This window comes from Bufo gargarizans, chromosome 4 (genome assembly GCF_014858855.1).
Source record: "Bufo gargarizans isolate SCDJY-AF-19 chromosome 4, ASM1485885v1, whole genome shotgun sequence".
Taxonomy (NCBI): domain Eukaryota; kingdom Metazoa; phylum Chordata; class Amphibia; order Anura; family Bufonidae; genus Bufo; species Bufo gargarizans.
In genome coordinates, this window is record NC_058083.1 from 3,520,085 (window position 1) to 3,538,701 (window position 18,617).

The 18,617-nt window shown below is 42.2% G+C and overlaps 1 protein-coding gene across 1 annotated transcript; it reads left to right on the forward strand.

Moving 5' to 3' along the window:
• The first annotated feature begins 1,568 nt into the window (after window positions 1–1,568).
• Window positions 1,569–17,078, forward strand: LOC122935769 (zinc finger protein 260-like). Its single transcript, XM_044291646.1, has 2 exons — window positions 1,569–1,626; window positions 14,340–17,078. The coding sequence occupies exon 2, from the start codon at window positions 14,372–14,374 to the stop codon at window positions 16,502–16,504; it is 2,133 nt and encodes a 710-aa protein (XP_044147581.1). The 5' UTR covers window positions 1,569–1,626; window positions 14,340–14,371; the 3' UTR covers window positions 16,505–17,078.
• The last annotated feature ends 1,539 nt before the right edge of the window (window positions 17,079–18,617 follow it).

The following is an 18,617-nucleotide window of genomic DNA, read 5'->3' on the forward strand; positions in this document are numbered from 1 at the left end:
TTGGAATCTTCTTTTTATGATCTGACTCTGATGTTTGAAATCTAGGTTGTTCGTACAATTTCTGCGGATACGCTTAAATTGGCCGAATGGAATATTATTTTTCCATTTTTTGTAGTGTGCACTTTGGTAATCCAGATAGCTGTTGCCATCTACTTTCTTAAAGAAAGTTCTGGTTTCTATGGATTTGCCTTTAGAACAGAGGACCAGATCTAAATATTCTATGGCCACTCTAGAGTAGTTTGCCATAAAGGGGAGGTTGAAGGTATTGTTGTTAAGATGAGAAGTGAAATGAATGCATATGGACACAGTTTATGAACTCTAAAGGACTCTACAATAAGAGAGATGAAAGAGGGATGTGCGAGACGTACGGGAAATGCAGAAGTCTTTATCAGGGACGTCAGCCCTGATATTGGGGGGCGCTCTACTCCCTTTTGGGGTGTTCAGCCCTGATATCGGGGGGCCCTCTACTCTCTGTTGGTGTGTTCAGCCCTGATATTGGGGGCACTTTCGTCCCTCTGTGGGGGTTCAGCCCTGATATCGGGGGCTGCTCTCGTCCCTCTATGGAGGTTCAGTCCTGATTATCGGGGGGGCGCTCTTGTCCCTCTATGGGGGTCACACTTTCACACTTTCTGAGGATTTCTCTTTTCCATTAGAAAAATTAAGGGTTAGAAATTCTGCTGGAAACAATAAAATGGCGGGTGAATCTGCTGGCTGCCCATAGACTTCCAGGCTGCTGACTGCTACACCCCAAACATCTGGACACTCAGAGGGCAGCGGGGTGAACTCCAACCTAAGCCACCCGCAGGTTTCTGCTCTTCTTTATCGTATTTTAGGATCCACAAGAGGATTTACAGAGATGGCTGCTGACAGCAGAGTTCCTCCTCCTGTTTGTGGCACTCAGTATTGTATTCAGTCTGTGTGTTATCTCCTATAGGTTCTGACTCCAGGAGGAGAAGTCCCCCCGAGAGATGTCCCCGTCCTCTGTATTCCCAGGACTGTCCAGAGGAGAAGCTCCCAGAGAACCATCAGGTAGATGGAGCTGAAGTCTCCCCAGAATCTGACCAGAAAGGGACTGAACCAAAGACCATTTTACATTTGTCTTCTTTAGGATGAAAATCTGATGGATATTAAGGCTGAGGCTAAAGATGAAGCAGAAGAGGAGATGGATTTATGGGACAATCAGCAGTGTAAGGAGGGGGGGCTGTCATGGGTCACCTGGATACTACTCTCATCATCACATGTAATAATCTCTCCTGTCTCTGTGTGTTTTCTTACAGATGGACTCATAGAAGTAAATCCCCCCGAGAGATGTCCCCGTCCTCTGTATTTCCAGGACTGTCCAGAGGAGAAGCTCCCAGAGAACCACCAGGTAGATGGAGCAGAGCCCTATACACATCTGTATAGGGGGGTCCTGCAGTCATAGAGGGGTCATAGATGGTGGGGGTCTCTTATGTGGATCTGTTAGATTTCCCACCTGTCTGCTGTATTGTCCTGAATTGTTACAGATGACAAATCAGGGGGAAGATGTGACTGATATTAAAGTGGAGAATGGAGAAGAGCGGATGATGGGCGATCCCCCGTGTAAGAGTGAGGTGGAGGAGGACATTCCAGTCCATGTGACCACAGGTATGGAATAATGAATGGAGGAAGTGAATTGGGAGGTCTCTTATGATGGAGCTCCACCTCAGAGCTGCAGTAAAGGAGCACTCCGGCCAGTGACCCAGCTTTGAGTCTTTAAATAGCAGGCTAATGGTTTTATACTAGTAAAGTCACCGGAGACATGTAGTAATGGCTGTTATACCTCAGGTAGGTGTCATCAGATGCCGGGTGTTATAGATGACATTACTACTACACTATAAAGGCTGGAGACATGTAGTAATGGCTGTTATACCTCAGGTAGGTGTCATCAGATGCCGGGTGTTATGGATGACATTACTTCTACACTATAAAGGCTGGAGACATGAAGTAATGGCTGTTATACCTCAGGTACGTGACATCAGATGCCGGGTGTTATAGATGACATTACTTCTACACTATAAAGGCTGGAGACATGTAGTAATGGCTGTTATACCTCAGGTAGGTGTCATCAGATGCCGGGTGTTATAGATGACATTACTACTACACTATAAAGGCTGGAGACATGTAGTAATGGCTGTTATACCTCAGGTAGGTGTCATCAGATGCCGGGTGTTATAGATGACATAACTACAAACCGGATTCCAAAACAGTTGGGACACTCTACAAATTGTGAATAAAAACTGAATGCAATGATGTGGAGGCGCCAACTTCTAATATTTTATTCAGAATAGAACATAAATCACGGAACAAAAGTTTAAACTGAGAAAATGTACCATTTTAAGGGAAAAATATGTTGAATCAGAATTTCATGGTGTCAACAAATCCCCAAAAAGTTGGGACAAGGCCATTTTCACCACTGTGTGGCATCTCCCCTTCTTCTTACAACACTCAACAGACGTCTGGGGACCGAGGAGACCAGTTTCTCAGGTTTAGAAATAGGAATGCTCTCCCATTCTTGTCTAATACAGGCCTCTAACTGTTCCATCGTCTTGGGCCTTCTTTGTTGCACCTTCCTCTTTATGATGCGCCAAATGTTCTCTATAGGTGAAAGATCTGGACTGCAGACCGGCCATTTCAGTACCCGGATCCTTCTCCTACGCAGCCATGATGTTGTGATTGATGCAGAATGTGGTCTGGCATTATCTTGTTGAAAAATGCAGGGTCTTCGCTGAAAGAGATGACGTCTGGATGGGAGCAGATGATGTTCTAGAACCTGAATATATTTTTCTGCATTGATGGTGCCTTTCCAGACATGCAAGCTGCCCATGCCACACGCACTCATGCCACCCCATACCATCAGAGATGCAGGCTTCTGAACTGAGCGTTGATAACAACTTGGGATGTCCTTGTCCTCTTTGGTCCGGATGACATGGCGTCCCAGATTTCCAAAAAGAACTTCGAATCGTGACTCGTCTGACCACAGAACAGTCTTCCATTTTGCCACACTCCATTTTAAATGATCCCTGGCCCAGTGAAAACGCCTGAGCTTGTGGATCTTGCTTAGAAATGGCTTCTTCTTTGCACTGTAGAGTTTCAGCTGGCAACGGCGGATGGCACGGTGGATTGTGTTCACTGACAATGGTTTCTGGAAGTATTCCTGAGCCCATTCTGTGATTTCCTTTACAGTAGCATTCCTGTTTGTGGTGCAGTGTCGTTTAAGGGCCCGGAGATCACGGGCATCCAGTATGGTTTTACGGCCTTGACCCTTACGCACAGAGATTGTTCCAGATTCTCTGAAGCTTCGGATGATGTTCTGCACAGTTGATGATTATAGATGCAAAGTCTTTGCAATTTTTCGCTGGGTAACACCTTTCTGATATTGCTCCACTATCTTTCTGCGCAACATTGTGGGGATTGGTGATCCTCTACCCATCTTGGCTTCTGAGAGACACTGCCACTCTGAGAAGCTCTTTTTATACCCAATCATGTTGCCAATTGACCTAATTAGTGTTAATTGGTCTTCCAGCTCTTCGTTATGCTCAAATTTACTTTTTCCAGCCTCTTATTGCTACTTGTCCCAACTTTTGGGGGATTTGTTGACACCGTGAAAATTTGAATCAACGTATTTTTCCTTTAAAATGATACATTTACTCGGATTAAACGTTTGATCCGTCATCTACGTTCTATTACACATAACATATTGACATTTGCCGTCTCCACATCATTGCATTCAGTTTTTATTCACAATTTGTTTAGTGTCCCAACTTTTTTGGAATCCGGTTTGTACTACACTATAAAGGCTGGAGACATGTAGTAATGGCTGTTATACCTCAGGTAGGTGTCATCAGATGCCGGGTATTATAGATGACATTACTTCTACACTATATAGGCTGGAGACATGTAGTAATGGCTGTTATACCTCAGGTAGGTGTCATCAGATGCCGGGTGTTATAGATGACATTACTACTACACTATAAAGGCTGGAGACATGTAGTAATGACTGTTATACCTCAGGTTGGTGACATCAGATGCCGGGTGTTATAGATGACATTACTTCTACACTATAAAGGCTGGAGACATGTAGTAATGGCTTTTATTATGAATGATCAGATTGTCAAATTTTTTATGTTATACCCAGAAACTTAACAGCTATGGACACTTTTGGGGGCTTTTTTTTATTAGCGTATTGTACTTATTTTGAGGTGAAAATCTTTTTTAAATGGTCGATTCAAAATATGGAGTCCTTTTCTCTGTACAGAGCTGAGATGCTCTACTGGCAGGATATGAGTTTTCTCTCTGCTCCGTCAGGCAGGGAGGTGACGGGCTCCTTATCTCTGACATTATAGACACTCATTATAGATCAGTTCTTATCTTACTGATGGCCTCTAAGGCCTGTATTACACCAACAGATTATCTGACAGATTTTCTGACCATTCATTGGTCAGATGGCCTATTACACACACAGATCTTTTGTTATACACACCAACTATTGGTCTCATTGGACAGATATTGGTCAGATAATCTGTTGGTGTAATACAGGCCTTAGTAATTTAGAGATCAGCATTATTAGATGACCAGCACAAGTACCAGTCACAGAGCTAGAAAAACATTTAACCCTTTGTGACAGAACAGCCAAAATGAGTAAAATGCAATCATAGAAATAATGTTCCCCATACATAGTCTTTAAATGTATTTTATTGGGATTTTATGTGATCGACGAACACAAAGTACAAGTCTGTGTGAGGTTTCTCTGCAGAAGCGTCTGTGAACAGCTATATTGAAGTCTTGTCCCTGCTGAAAAGAAGCCCCCGCACAGTATGATGCTGCCACCACCATGTTTCACGGTGGGTATGGTGGGTTCAGGGTGATGTGCAGTGGTAGTTTTTGTCACACATAGCATTTTGCATTTGTTTCAAAAAGTTCCACTTTGGTCTCCTCTGACCAGAGCACCTTCTTCCACGTGTTTGCTGTGTCCCCTACATCAGCAGTCCTCAACCGCCGTGCTGCGGCTTAGGACCGGGCCCTGGAGGATGGTTTGCCGGGTCGCGGCGATCAGGGCAGTCTTTAACGCTGTACTAATGAAGCGCTTCCATTATGGAAGTGCTTTATTAATACAGAAGGACCAGTAAGCGGTGAAGGATCTGTACTCACCGCTTCCTGGTCCACGGCTCGGCTATCGGCTGTGCAGGGCTGCGCACAGCGTGAGGTCTCTCTGTGACCTCACACTGTGTGCCGCTATACACAGCCAGCCGACAGCAGAATGAAGAGGATCGCGATGGTGACCAGGAGCAGGAGAGGTAAGTGTTTTTTTAATAGATCATAGCAGTGTAACCAATGACACCGTGGGCTCCTGCTCTCAGCAGGAATCCAGCCCGTGGTTCCACGGACCGCTCACGGCCGTGTGCATGAGCCCTTAGTGTGAATGGTTCTCATAAGTGCGGACACAATATCTGCAAAATTTGCCGGTTTTTGGAAGTGGTGCATCTTCTTTAGGGCTCATCCACACGAACATGCCATGTTTTACTGTCTGCAAATTGCGGATCCTCAAAATACGGATGCCGCCCATGTGCCATCTGCAGTTTACGGAACAGGTGGCCCATTATAGTAAAGCCTATTCTTATCCGTAAAGCTGACAAGAATAGGACATGGTTATACATTTTTGCGGGGCCACGGAACGGAGTAACAGATTCGGACAGCGCACAGAGTGTGGCCTACTGTAGTGAATGGTCTACACCCGAGCCGCAAAACATGTGTCTTGGGTGCGGAACCAAACCACGTTCATGTGAATGCGCCCTAAGGCTACTTTCACATCTGCGTTTTTGCAGGGTCCGGCAGAGTTCAGCAAAAACACTTCCGTTAGGATATTACAACCGTCTGTATCTGTAATAAATGGATCCGGTTCTATTATCTTCAAGATGACCAAGATGGATCCAGCGCCAAAACCATTGTAAGTCAATGGTGGTCGATCCGTTTTCTCAGACACAATATCCCATGACCACTGCATGCAGCGTTTTCTGTCCGGCCAAATGGGACGGAATGTAATCTGGTGACTCCGTTCCGTTTTGTCCCCATTGACAGCGAAGGGACAGAACTGAAGCGTTTTCCTCCGGTATTGAGATCCTACGACATATCTCAGTCCGGAGAATCCTGCAGCACAGAGGACACTACATTCCTAGTCCAATAACTTGTACTTCCTGCAATGTCCAGTACGTGGCTGCACAGCCTGCCCTTTAACCCTTTCTACCTCTGCCTTCCCAGAGCCATAACTTGTTTGTCTGTTCACATCGCCAGATCTGGGCTTGGTTTTTCAGGACAAGTTGTACTTTCCAACCCACCATTAAATATTGCGTATGATGTAGAGGGAAGCCGGAAGTAAATTCCAAAAGGGGTCAAATGTGAAAAAATGGGTGTTTTATTTACAACGTTCGATGTGCGATAAAACTGACCAGTTAATGTTACTCTACAGGTCAGTGCGAATCCGGCGATACCTTATATGTATAGTTTTTCTTGGGATAAAATCCGTTTTATTTTTTGGTCTCTATATTTTGACCCCTATAACGTTTTTGTAACTATGTGCACGGAGCTGTATGGGGGCTCATGTTTTGCGGGGAGAACTGAACTTTTAATTGATGCCTTTCTGGGGGGTGTATGACTTTTTGATCACTTTTTATTAAAACATTTTGTAGAAAATGGGGCGACCAGAAATGGCGAATTGGCCATTTTGACGTTTTTTTCCCCCTTCATTTTACTGTTTGCCGTATGGGGAAGATACTTTGTTTTCATGATACCCATAAGTGTGATATTTTTTTTATATATTTTTTTTTTTGTTAAAGGGGTGTGATTCTTTAATTTTGATTTTATTTTTTTTTAAACTTTATTTTTATGTTTTTTTACACTTTTTTTTATATTTCCCATAGGGAACTAGACCCAGCGATCATTAGATTGCTGTTCTCGTAGACCGCAGTGCACCAGCCTTGGAGTCTATAGGAAATACTGTGCAGCCGCCTCCTGTCATTCACAAAGACGGGGGCTGCTGCACGCACGCTCGGCGCCGCCGGTGTCTGCTATAAGAAACAGGCGGCCACCCGCGGCTATCTTTACAGACCCTGCCAGCGACGTACTATTACGGCACTGGTCAGGAAAGGGTTAAAGGGCTCACGCACACAAACATATTTTTGGTCTGCATCTGATCAGCTCTTTTTGTGGGTCGGATGCGGACCCGTTCACTTCAGCGGACAGCACACCATGTGTTGGTTCCGAATAGTCGGGCGGCACTGCGTGAAGGTATGGGTGCACGGTTAGCGGACGTCACTCCTTTGTACTGCAATCATATCGGGTTTATTCGCCACTCATGGAAGAGGTGACGCGCGTTTCGACACCTGCAAGTGCCTTTATCAAAGCAATGTGAGCAGCAGGATAGGTAGGTGAAGACATGGTCGTACATTTTGATGGTCCGCCCTTGGTCATGTGACTGTGATGTCACGTTGGCACGGTAACCATGATGGATACAAACAAGGACTAATAGGTGAAAAGATTAATAATCAGAAAAGCATGTCGACGGAGCCTCTAACATTGAGGGTCTCGCAGGAACCGCGGTGAGTGAATTCTCAATGGGAATGCAAAAATATTATGAGAAACCCGCCCTCGGTCATGTGACTGGGGCTGCTTGTGTCATGTGACTATGACATCACGTTGTCATGGTTACTAAGGCAAGTGAGGATGGATCCATAGGATATACTTCAGTGAGCAAACAGTCTCAGGTAAGATGGAGATGGATCCCACAATCCCCCGATAGAGGAGAGATTCTCCATTGTGGTATTAACATCCCTATATCACTCGCCACGGTTCCTGTGAGACCCAGCGACATGCTTTCTGATTATCATTCTCTCTAAAGTCACTTTGCAGACCCTTTTAGAATATACTGTCTATTATTTATACTTATGCCCCTTAGTGGTGGCCTCTGGCCGGCGACTCTTATTGTATGATGGCATCCGCCACAGTTATGGCATACAGACAATACAGACTTACACAGTGTATAGTGTGAATGGGAAGGTAGATGGTTGGTGTGGGGAATCTTTCCCTAAGGCCTCTTTCACACGGGCGTGTCGGCAAACCCGCGCGAGTAGGTACGTAATTGCAGTCAGTTTTGACTGCGATTGCGTTCCGTTGTTCAGTTTTTATCGCGCGGGTGCAATGCGTTTTGCACGCGCGTGATAAAAAACTGAATGTGGTACCCAGACCCGAACTTCTTCACAGAAGTTCAGGTTTGGGATCGGGGTTGTGTAGATTGTATTATTTTCCATTATAACATGGTTATAAGAGAAAATAATAGCATTCTGAATACAGACTGCAGAGTAAAATAGCGCTGGAGGGGTTAAAAAAAATAATTTAACTCCCCTTAATCCACTTGTTTGCGCAGCCGGCATAACTTCTGTCTTGTTCTGTGAGGAATAGGACCTTTGATGACGTCACTACGCTCATCACATGGTCCATCACATGATCTTTTTTTACCATGGTGGAGGATCATGTGACGGACCATGTGATGAACGTAGTGACGTCATCAAAGGTCCTATTCCTCACAGAACAAGACAGAAGAGAAGCCGGGCTGCGCGAACAAGTGGATTAAGCGGAGTTAAATTATTTTATCTTTTTTTTAACCCCTCCAGCGCTATTGTACTATGCAGTCTGTATTCAGAATGCTATTATTTTCCCTTATAACCATGTTATAAGAGAAAATAATAAAGACCGGGTTCCCAGCAACCGTGCGTGAAAATTGCACTGCATCCGCACTTGCTTGCGGATGCTTGCGATTTTCACGCAGCCCCTTATTCACTTCTATGGGGCCTACGTGAAAAACGCACAAGTGATGGGTGAAAATCACCGCTCATGTGCACAGCCCCATAGAAATGAATGGGTCCGGATTCAGTGCGGGTGCAAGGCGTTCACCTCACGCATCGCATCCGCGCAGAAAACTCGCCAGTGTGAAAGGGGCCTCATACACACTCTTTCTAACCTTTGCCCAGGGGTGACCCCTGATGGTGGGGTTCCCTGTCCGCGTACCTTCCCTCCTTTCCCTATAACACCCTAACAGTGATAGTGTGGTGTAAACAAATAACATATGTACGATACTGCCACAACATAGATAATGGTACAAAGCAGAGTCTCGGTTCCAGTGATGCAGATAATATGATGACACCTGTTAAAGTGTTTATCCCGAGATATATACAATAACACTTTTTGCAGTGTCTAAATAGATGGTTCAATCACCATATATGTATTATCCCATTCGTCGTCTCAGGTCGGTATTGCAGACGTCATACTCAATAATGGTACAATAGACCTGGTCAGATGAGGGCCGGGTATCGCGCTAGCTCCTATTTTGATGATAGGTGCTGTTACCTGTAATCCAACATATATATTAGAAAGCAAGTACTAGATGCAGATAGGGATGTATACAGAGAGACCCTTAGTCGAGGTCATACTCTTTACTTCAACATCCAGGGACAGTCAAGTGCACTTACAGTTTAGCTCCCAGCTCCTGACGTGACTGCCTCCTCTCAGGGTCGATATGGCAGTGGCATACATGGGAAATTCTGTTCTTTTAAAATCGGCGCTCCTCAGGCACTTCCGGCCCGTGGAACGCACACGGTGGCCTTGCTTCCGGTCTGGTGGAACGCAAACATCACTTCCGGTTCTGCGATTCACCAGGACACCAGCCTCTAGCGATTGTTAGAGGTAGGAAGACACGATAGCACTTCTTTCAAGTCAAGCAGTGAACAGTTTAACCCCTAATACGCCTCCTACATGGGGGGAGCGGTCCCCCAGTGACTTCTCATGCTATGATTCTATTTATTCATCCAATGATTAGGACATTGGGGAATCTCGGGTCCTTAGATCCAGATTCATAACAGATCACAATCATGACTCTGGTGGCGTCATCTTGTATTTATTTTGAGTACTTCCCGCACTAATGACCAATTTTTGAACTATCATTAATACCTTAAACAGAAGCTTAAGGGGCTTAATCCTCTTTTCAGGGTGATCTTTTGGTTAAGAAATGTTTTGTATTTTTTACTAGCCAATTCCGTAATGTCCATCTACAATATGGTCCAATCCCTCAGTCCGACCAGTTTCTCTTTTCCAACTGTGGAATTGTTTAACTGACCAGACCTACACTATTCAATGAAGCAGGTAAAAGATAGTCTCTCGTTTACGGCTAGGGGTGCTTGAGACTTATATCTAAAAATCCATTCCGCTTCTGTTTAGAGGATTTTTTTATTCCAGTCTCCCTTTCTATGAGACATGGGTACACTCTCCAGAGCAGAAAATTATAGAGCCTTAGCACTTCCTCCATGGAATTAATTTACTGATTTGGAGTCTGATGGATCCATGGTCATCAAGCAGTCCGACAAGGGTGGAAACTTGGTGATCATGGATCACGAATGTTATTCTGGGATGTGTCTGGACCTTCTGAAAGATGGAGGGGGTACCGGATCCTGTCGGGAGACCCTGAGGATTATTCTCCAATTTGGCCTGGGCAACAAGACCATTGGCAAGGCCGAATATGAATTTTTGTTACCTACAGCTCCTCAAATAGCTACTTTCTATAGCCTCCCAAAGGTCCATAATGGGACAAATCCCCTTAGGGGCCGCCTGATAGTGCCTGGTATCAATTCCCTCTCCCAAAACAGTGGGATATACATAGATCAAGTGATGAGAGATTTTGTTCTCTCACTGGCATCGTACACAAGAGATACAATGGAATTTTTGAACAAAATAGTCTCTAGTCGTTGAACCATCTGTATTACTTGCAAGTATAGACGTTGAGTCTTTATATAGCAGCATCCCTCATGACAAAGGATAACTAGCAATCCAGTATTTTCTTAGTACGAGAGGGACGCATCCTAAAAATCACAACCAATTTATCCTCTGCTTATTGGAATATGTTTTGAAGCACAATTATTTCTTGTTCAGGGGGTGATTTTATCACCAGCTCTGGGGAACGGCGATGGGGTGCGCATGTGCCCCCACGTACGCCAATCTCTTCCTGGGCCGGTGAGACGACAACATTGTCTTCCCCCGGCCACGCCATATGGTGGCAGGATAAAATCTCCTTCTGGACAAAATACATTGACGATGTTTTTGTGCTGTGGAATGGAACAAAAGATGAGTTTATGAGATTTGTGGATGCCCTTAACATTAATGAGATAGGCCTTTGTACTTTTGAGATCCAGACTGAATGCATCAGCTTCCTGGATGTAAAAGTCTACAAGCAGGGGGAAAGGTTAACAAGCAATGTGTTTAGAAAATCCACAGCAACTAATTCCATCTTAAGATGGGAGAGCCACCCCCCGCCCCCACTAAAGAGGGGAATCCCAAGAGGACAGTACCTGCGCTTGCGCAGAAACTGTTCATCTCTGGAGGATTTCCATCTATAATCTAAAAAACTATACTCCCGACTAAGGGATAGGGGTTACCCCAATGCAACTCTGAGGAAGGCTTTCCAGTATGCTTTGGGTACAAATAGAGAGGCCTTGCTTACCCCTAAAAAACAAGATAAAAATGAAAAAGCACAGACCAGACTTATTTCTATCTATGACACTGCAAATAAAGAGGTAAAAGAAATACTAGAAAAGTACTGGCCACTTAAAATGGATCCCGAAGTGAGTAAGAACATCATGTCTTATTCAAGTATCACATGCCGCAAAGGCAGAAGCCTGAGAGACAGGCTAATGCGTAGCCACTATGTACCAGTGGCACCGTCAGGAACTTGGCTGGACCGTAGACCCAAGGGCATGTTTAGATGTGTAGCAATGCAAGGTGTGCACCTCCATTTCCACATGTAAGACAGTTACATGCTCGACGACTGGCAGGGTTTTCACTATAAGAGACTTCATCAATTGCAGGACTAAAGGGGTGATTTATATTTGTCAATGCCCATGCCCAAAAGATTATATAGGGAACTCAGGAAAATAATCTGTGAACACCTAAATGATGTAGCGAAGAAGAATGTAACGCCAATCGCCGACCATGTAAATGAATTCCATGGAGGAGGTGCTAAGGCTCTAAAATTTTCTGCTCTGGAGAGTGTACCCATGTCTCCTAGAAAGAGAGACTGGAATAAAAAATCCTCCAAAGAGAAGCGGAATGGATTTTTAGATGCAAGTCTCAAGCACCCCTAGGCCTGAACGAGAGACTATCTTTTACCTGCTTCATTGAATAGTGTAGGTCTGGTCAGTTAAACAATCCCACAGTTGGAAAAGAGAAACTGGTCGGACTGAGGGATTGGACCATATTCTAGATGGACATTACGGAATTGGCTAGTAAAAAATAGAAAACATTTCTTAACTAAAAGATCACCCTGAAAAGAGGATTAAGCCCCTTAAGCTTCTGTTTAAGGTATTAATGATAGTTCAAAAATTGATAATTAGTGCGGGAAGTACTCAAATAAATACAAGATGACGCCACCAGAGTCATGATTGTGATCTGTTATGAATCTGGATCTGTATCTAAGGACCCGAGATTCCTCAATGTCCTAAATCATTGGATGAATAAATGGAATTATTGCATCAGAAGTCACTGGGGGACCGCTACCCCCATGTAGGAGGCATATTAGGGGTTAAACTGTTCACTGCTTGGCTTGAAAGAAGTGCTATCGTGTCTTCCTACCTCTAACAATCGCTAGAGGCTGGTGTCCTGGTGAATCGCAGAACCAGAAGTGATGTTTGCGTTCCACCAGACCGGAAGTAAGGCCACGGCGTGCGTTCCACGGGCCGGAAGTGCCTGAGGAGCGCCGATTTTAAAAGAACAGAATTTCCCATATATGCCACTGCAATATCGACCCTGAGAGGAGGCAGTCACGTCAGGAGCTGGGAGCTAAACTGTAAGTGCACTTGAAATGTCCCTGGATGTTGAAGTAAAGAGTATGACCTCGACTAAGGGTCTCTCTGTATACATCCCTATCTGCATCTAGTACTTGCTTTTTACTATATACAGTTGCAAGAAAAAGTATGTGAACCCTTTGGAATAATATGGATTTCTGCACAAATTGGTCATAAAATGTGATCTGATCTTCATCTAAGTCACAACAATAGACAATCACAGTCTGCTTAAACTAATAACACACAAAGAATTAAATGTTACCATGTTTATATTGAACACACCATGTAAACATTCACAGTGCAGGTGGAAAAGGTATGTGAACCCCTAGACTCAACTTTGTGTGCTGTGCCTCTTTTTCTCCGCACATAGGGTTGTGTGTTTCTTCCAAATAACTCAACTTTGGTTTCATCTGTCCACAGAATATTTTGCCAGTACTGCTGTGGAACATCCAGGTGCTCTTGTGTAAACTGTAAACGTGCAGCAATGTTTTTTGGGACAGCAGTGGCTTCCTCTGTGGTATCCTCCCATGAAAACCATTCTTGTTTAGTGTTTTACGTATCATAGATTCGCTAACAGGGATGTTAGCATATGCCAGAGACTTCTGTAAGTCTTTAGCTGACACTCTAGGATTCTTCTTCACCTCATTGAGCAGTCTGCGCTGTGCTCTTGCAGTCATCTTTACAGGACGGCCGCTCCTAGGGAGAGTAGCAGCAGCGCTGAACTTTCTCCATTTATAGACCATTTGTCTTACCATGGACTGATGAACAGCAAGGCTTTTGGAGATACTTTTATAACCCTTTCCAGCTTTATGCAAGTTAACAATTCTTAATTGTAGGTCTTCTGAGAGCTCTTTTGTGCGAGGCATCATTCACATCAGGCAATGCGTCTTGTGAAAAAGCAAACCCAGAACTGGTGTGTGTTCTTTATAGGGCAGAGCAGCTGTAACCAACACCTCCAATCTTATCTCATTGATTGGACTCCAGTTGGGTGACACCTCACTCCAATTAGCTTTTGGAGATGTCATTAGTCTAGGGGTTCACATACTTTTTCCACCTGCACTGTGAATGTTTACATGGTGTGTTCAATAAAAACATGGTAACATTTAATTATTTGTGTGTTAATAGTTGAAGCAGATTGTGATTGTCTATTGTTGTGACTTAGATGAAGATCAGATCACATTTTATGACCAATTTGTGCAGAAATCCATATAATTCCAAAGGTTTCACATACTTTTTCTTGCAACTGTATTATCCATCAGTATTGTGCACATGTGTCCCGACCACAGGTTCAGCTGACATCAACTCACAGCATCATAGATACATGTGCACGTAACATAGATGGATATGTATGTTACATGTGAATCCAGCCTCATTGGAATGTGATAAATTTATCAAAAAGTTTTAACAATAAATCATAAAATCTATTCTTAATCTTAACAGAAAATCCCTGTGAGAAGCCTGAAGGAAACATCATGTTATCTCTAGATTATAAAGAAGATGAAGATACCAGGCAGCGCTCCTCAGAAGAAAACTTAATTACCTGTACTGTACATCCAGGACTTCACAATGCAGAGCCATCAAATAATTCCCCCAAAATTGAGGAATTTTCTTATGACCAATCACAGATTATCAACCCAAGTCCAAATCTATCATATAATCACCCTAAACATGAGGAATCTTCTACTGATCAATCACAGATTATTACCCCAAATATAGGGCAGAAACAGGGTAAAAGGTTTAATTGTGAGGAACGTGGAAAACAGTTCAGATATAAGTCAGAGCCTTCTGTAAACATAAGTAGTCACACAGGAGAGAAGCCATATTCATGTTCAGAATGTGGGAAATGTTTCAAACACAAAAAAGATCTTACTACACATCTCAGAATTCACACAGGAGAGAAGCCATATTCATGTTCAGAATGTGGAAAATGCTTTAACCGAAAATCAAGCCTTGATCAACATAAAGGAATTCACACAGGAGAGAAGCCATATTCATGTTCAGAATGTGGGAAATGCTTTAAACGAAAATCAATACTTGATCAACATAAAGAAATCCACACAGGAGAGAAGCGATATTCATGTTCAGAATGTGGGAAATGCTTTAACCGAAAATCAAGCCTTGATCAACATAAAGGAATCCACACAGGAGAGAAGCCGTATTCATGTTCAGAATGTGGGAAATGTGTTACCAATAAATCAAGTCTTGATTATCATAAGAGAATTCACACAGGAGAGAAGCCAAATTTATGTTCAGAGTGTGGGAAATGTTTTTCAAAAAAATCATATCTGGTTGCTCATCAGAGAATTCACACAGGAGAGAAGCCATATTCATGTTCAGAATGTGGGAAATGTTTTAACCACAAATCAAGTCTTGATCATCACAAAAGAATTCACACAGGAGAGAAGCCTTATTCATGTTCAGAATGTCGAAAATGTTTAAAAAAAAAAACAAATCTTACTATACATCTACGAATTCACACGAAGGAAAAACCATTTTCATGTTCAGAATGTGGAAAATGTTTCGCCGAAAAAAAAAATCTTACTATGCATCAACGAATTCACACAGGAGAAAAACCATTTTCATGTTCAGAATGTGGAAAATGTTTCACACACAAAAAAGGTCTTACTACACATCTCGGAATCCACACAGACGAGAAGCCGTATTCATGTTCAGAATGTGGGAAATGTGTTACCAATAAATCAAGTCTTAATTATCATAAAAGAATTCACACAGGAGAGAAGCCATATTCATGTTCAGAATGTGGCAAATGTTTCACACACAAAAAAGGTCTTACTACACATCTCAGAATCCACACAGGAGAGAAGCCGTATTCATGTTCAGAATGTGGGAAATGTGTTACCAATAAATCAAGTCTTAATTATCATAAAAGAATTCACACAGGAGAGATGCCATATTCATGTTCAGAATGTGGGAAATCTGTTACCAGTAAATCAAGTCTTGATTATCATAAAATAATACACAAAGGAGAGAAGCCAAATTCATGTTCAGAGTGTGGTAAATGTTTTTCAAAAAAATCATATCTGGTTGCTCATCAGAGAATTCACACAGGAGAGAAGCCATATTCATGTTCCGAATGTGGGAAATGTTTTAACCACAAATCAAGTCTTGATCATCACAAAAGAATTCACACAGGAGAGAAGCCATATTCATGTTCAGAATGTGGGAAATGTTTTAACCACAAATCAAGTCTTGATCTTCACAAAAGAATTCACACAGGAGAGAAGCCTTATTCATGTTCAGAATGTGGAAAATGTTTCAAAGAAAAAACAAGTCTTACTATACATCAACGAATTCACACAGGAGAAAAACCTTTTTCATGTTCAGAATGTGGAAAATGTTTCGCAGAAAAAAAAAGTCTTACTAAACATAAACGAATTCACACAGGAGAAAAACCATTTTCATGTTCAGAATGTGGAAAATGTTTTAGCCAGAAATCAACCCTTGATCAACATAAGAGATTACACACAGGAGAGAAGCCGTATTCATGTTCAGAATGTGGGAAATGTTTTAGACATAAATCAAACTTTTTAAAACATGAGAAAATTCACAAAGGAGGAAGCCGTATTCATGTTCTGAGTGTATGAAAGGTTTTATTAAGAAATCACATCTTGATTAGCATAAAATAATTCATACAGGAGAGAAGCCATATTCATGTTCAGAATGTGGGAAAAGTTTCACAGAAAAAAAATATCTTTCTACACATTTGAGAATTCACACAGGAGAGAGAACATTTTTATGTTCAGAATGTGGGAAATGCTTTGTCAGGAAATTAAATCTTAATCAACATAAGAGAATTCACACAGGAGAGAAGCCGTATTCATGTTCAGTTTTGAGGTAAATGTTTTACAGATAGATCATATCAGGTTGCACATCAGTGAATTCACACAGCCATATTCACGTTCAGAATGTGGGAGATACTATAACCGAAAATCCAGGACTTGATCAACATAAAATAATTCACACAGGAGAGAGGCCTATATTCATGTTCAAAGTGTGGTAAATGCTTTAACCAGAAATCAAGTCTTGATCCACACAAGATAGTTCACACAGAAGAGAAACCATTTTCATGATCAGAATGCGGGAGATGCTTTACCAAGAAATTTTAGTTTTGATTGACATAAGAGATCCACATAGAAGAGAAGACATGTTGATGTTTTGTGTAAGAATAATGTTCTACAAATAAATTCGTTTTTCAGACTTGCAGACGTGTGTGTTCATATTATGGCATTCTCCCAATATTGTATGTGAGTGAGCAACAGACGTCGTACTGACAAGTCGCTGGTAAAAAAAAAACCTTTTGTTTCTTTTATTTTTACTTCATTCCAATATAAAATGATGGTACATCATGAGGGACGCTGAGACAGACATCGTTCACACCTCCTCCCCTCCACGTGAAGTTTCGGGAGAACACGCCTCCTTACTTGTGCATGCAGGTAGAGGGGGAGGTGGGATTTTTATAGCACAAACAGCTGATGCATATATACAAACCATATCGTTTTATACAAAATGCATAGCCATAAATAACCCTAACACATGAAAGTGATCAATTGTATAAATGCACTAAAGCTACAAATTTCATTTAACCCTTTAGGTATTAAAGACTGGAGTTTCACTATCCAAAAGGTCTCCCTTTGTAACAATCTCCTACTGTTATCCTCCTCATGGACTCCTCTTTTTACCACCTCCAGAACCTAAGATCTGAAACCTGATGGGCCCGATCATAAAAATGTCGGACGACCGTAGTTTCACCTGTTTTTTTCACCTCGACTGTATCCATCTTACTCTCTCTTCTGAGTTCCTTCCTAATGTTGGACTTATGCTCATTGATTCTGATCCGCATAGACCGAGATGTTTGCCCAACACATATCTTACCACATGGGCATTTCAATCAGTATATGACATTACGTGTCTTGCACATTGCAAAATCCTTAATTGGTATCCTGTCTCCCTGTGTGGGGTGCACTACAGTCGTGGCCAAAAGTTTTGAGAATTACATAAATATTGGAAATTGTAAAAGTTGCTGCTTAAGTTTTTATGATAGAAATTTGCGTATACTCCAGAATGTTATGAAGAGTGATCAGATGAATTGCATAGTCTTTCTTTGCCATGAAAATTAACTTAATCCCCAAAAAAAACCTTTCCACTGAATTTCATTGCTGTCATTAACCCCATAGGGACACAGCCTTATTTCACCTTAAGGACCAGGCCATTTTTTGCAAATCTGACCAGTATCACTTTAAGTGGTGGTAACTTTAAAACGCTTTGACTTATCCAGGCCGTTCTGAGATTGTTTTTTCGTCACATATTGTCCTTCATGACACTGGAAAAATGAAGTAAAAATATTTTTTTACTTTATTTTTCTTGGAAAAATTTGCAAATTTCAAAGTTTCAGTTTCTCTACTTCTGTAATACATAGTAATACCCCCAAAAATTGTGATGACTTTACATTCCCAATATGTCTACTTCATGTTCGAATTATTTTGGGAATTATATTTTATTTTTTGGGGATGTTACAAGGCTTAGGAGTTTAGAAGCAAATCTTGAAATTTTTCAGAAATCCAATTTTTAGGGACCACTACAGGTCTGAAGTCACTTTGCGAGGCTTACATAATAGAAACCACCCAAAAATGACCCCATTCTATAAACTACACCCCTCAAGGTATTCAAAACTGATTTTACAAACTTCGTTAACCCTTT

What these genes read in the sequence shown, in the direction of transcription:
- LOC122935769 (XM_044291646.1), top strand. Translation starts at nt 14,372, where the DNA reads ATGTTATCTCTAGATTATAAAGAAGATGAAGATACCAGGCAGCGCTCC.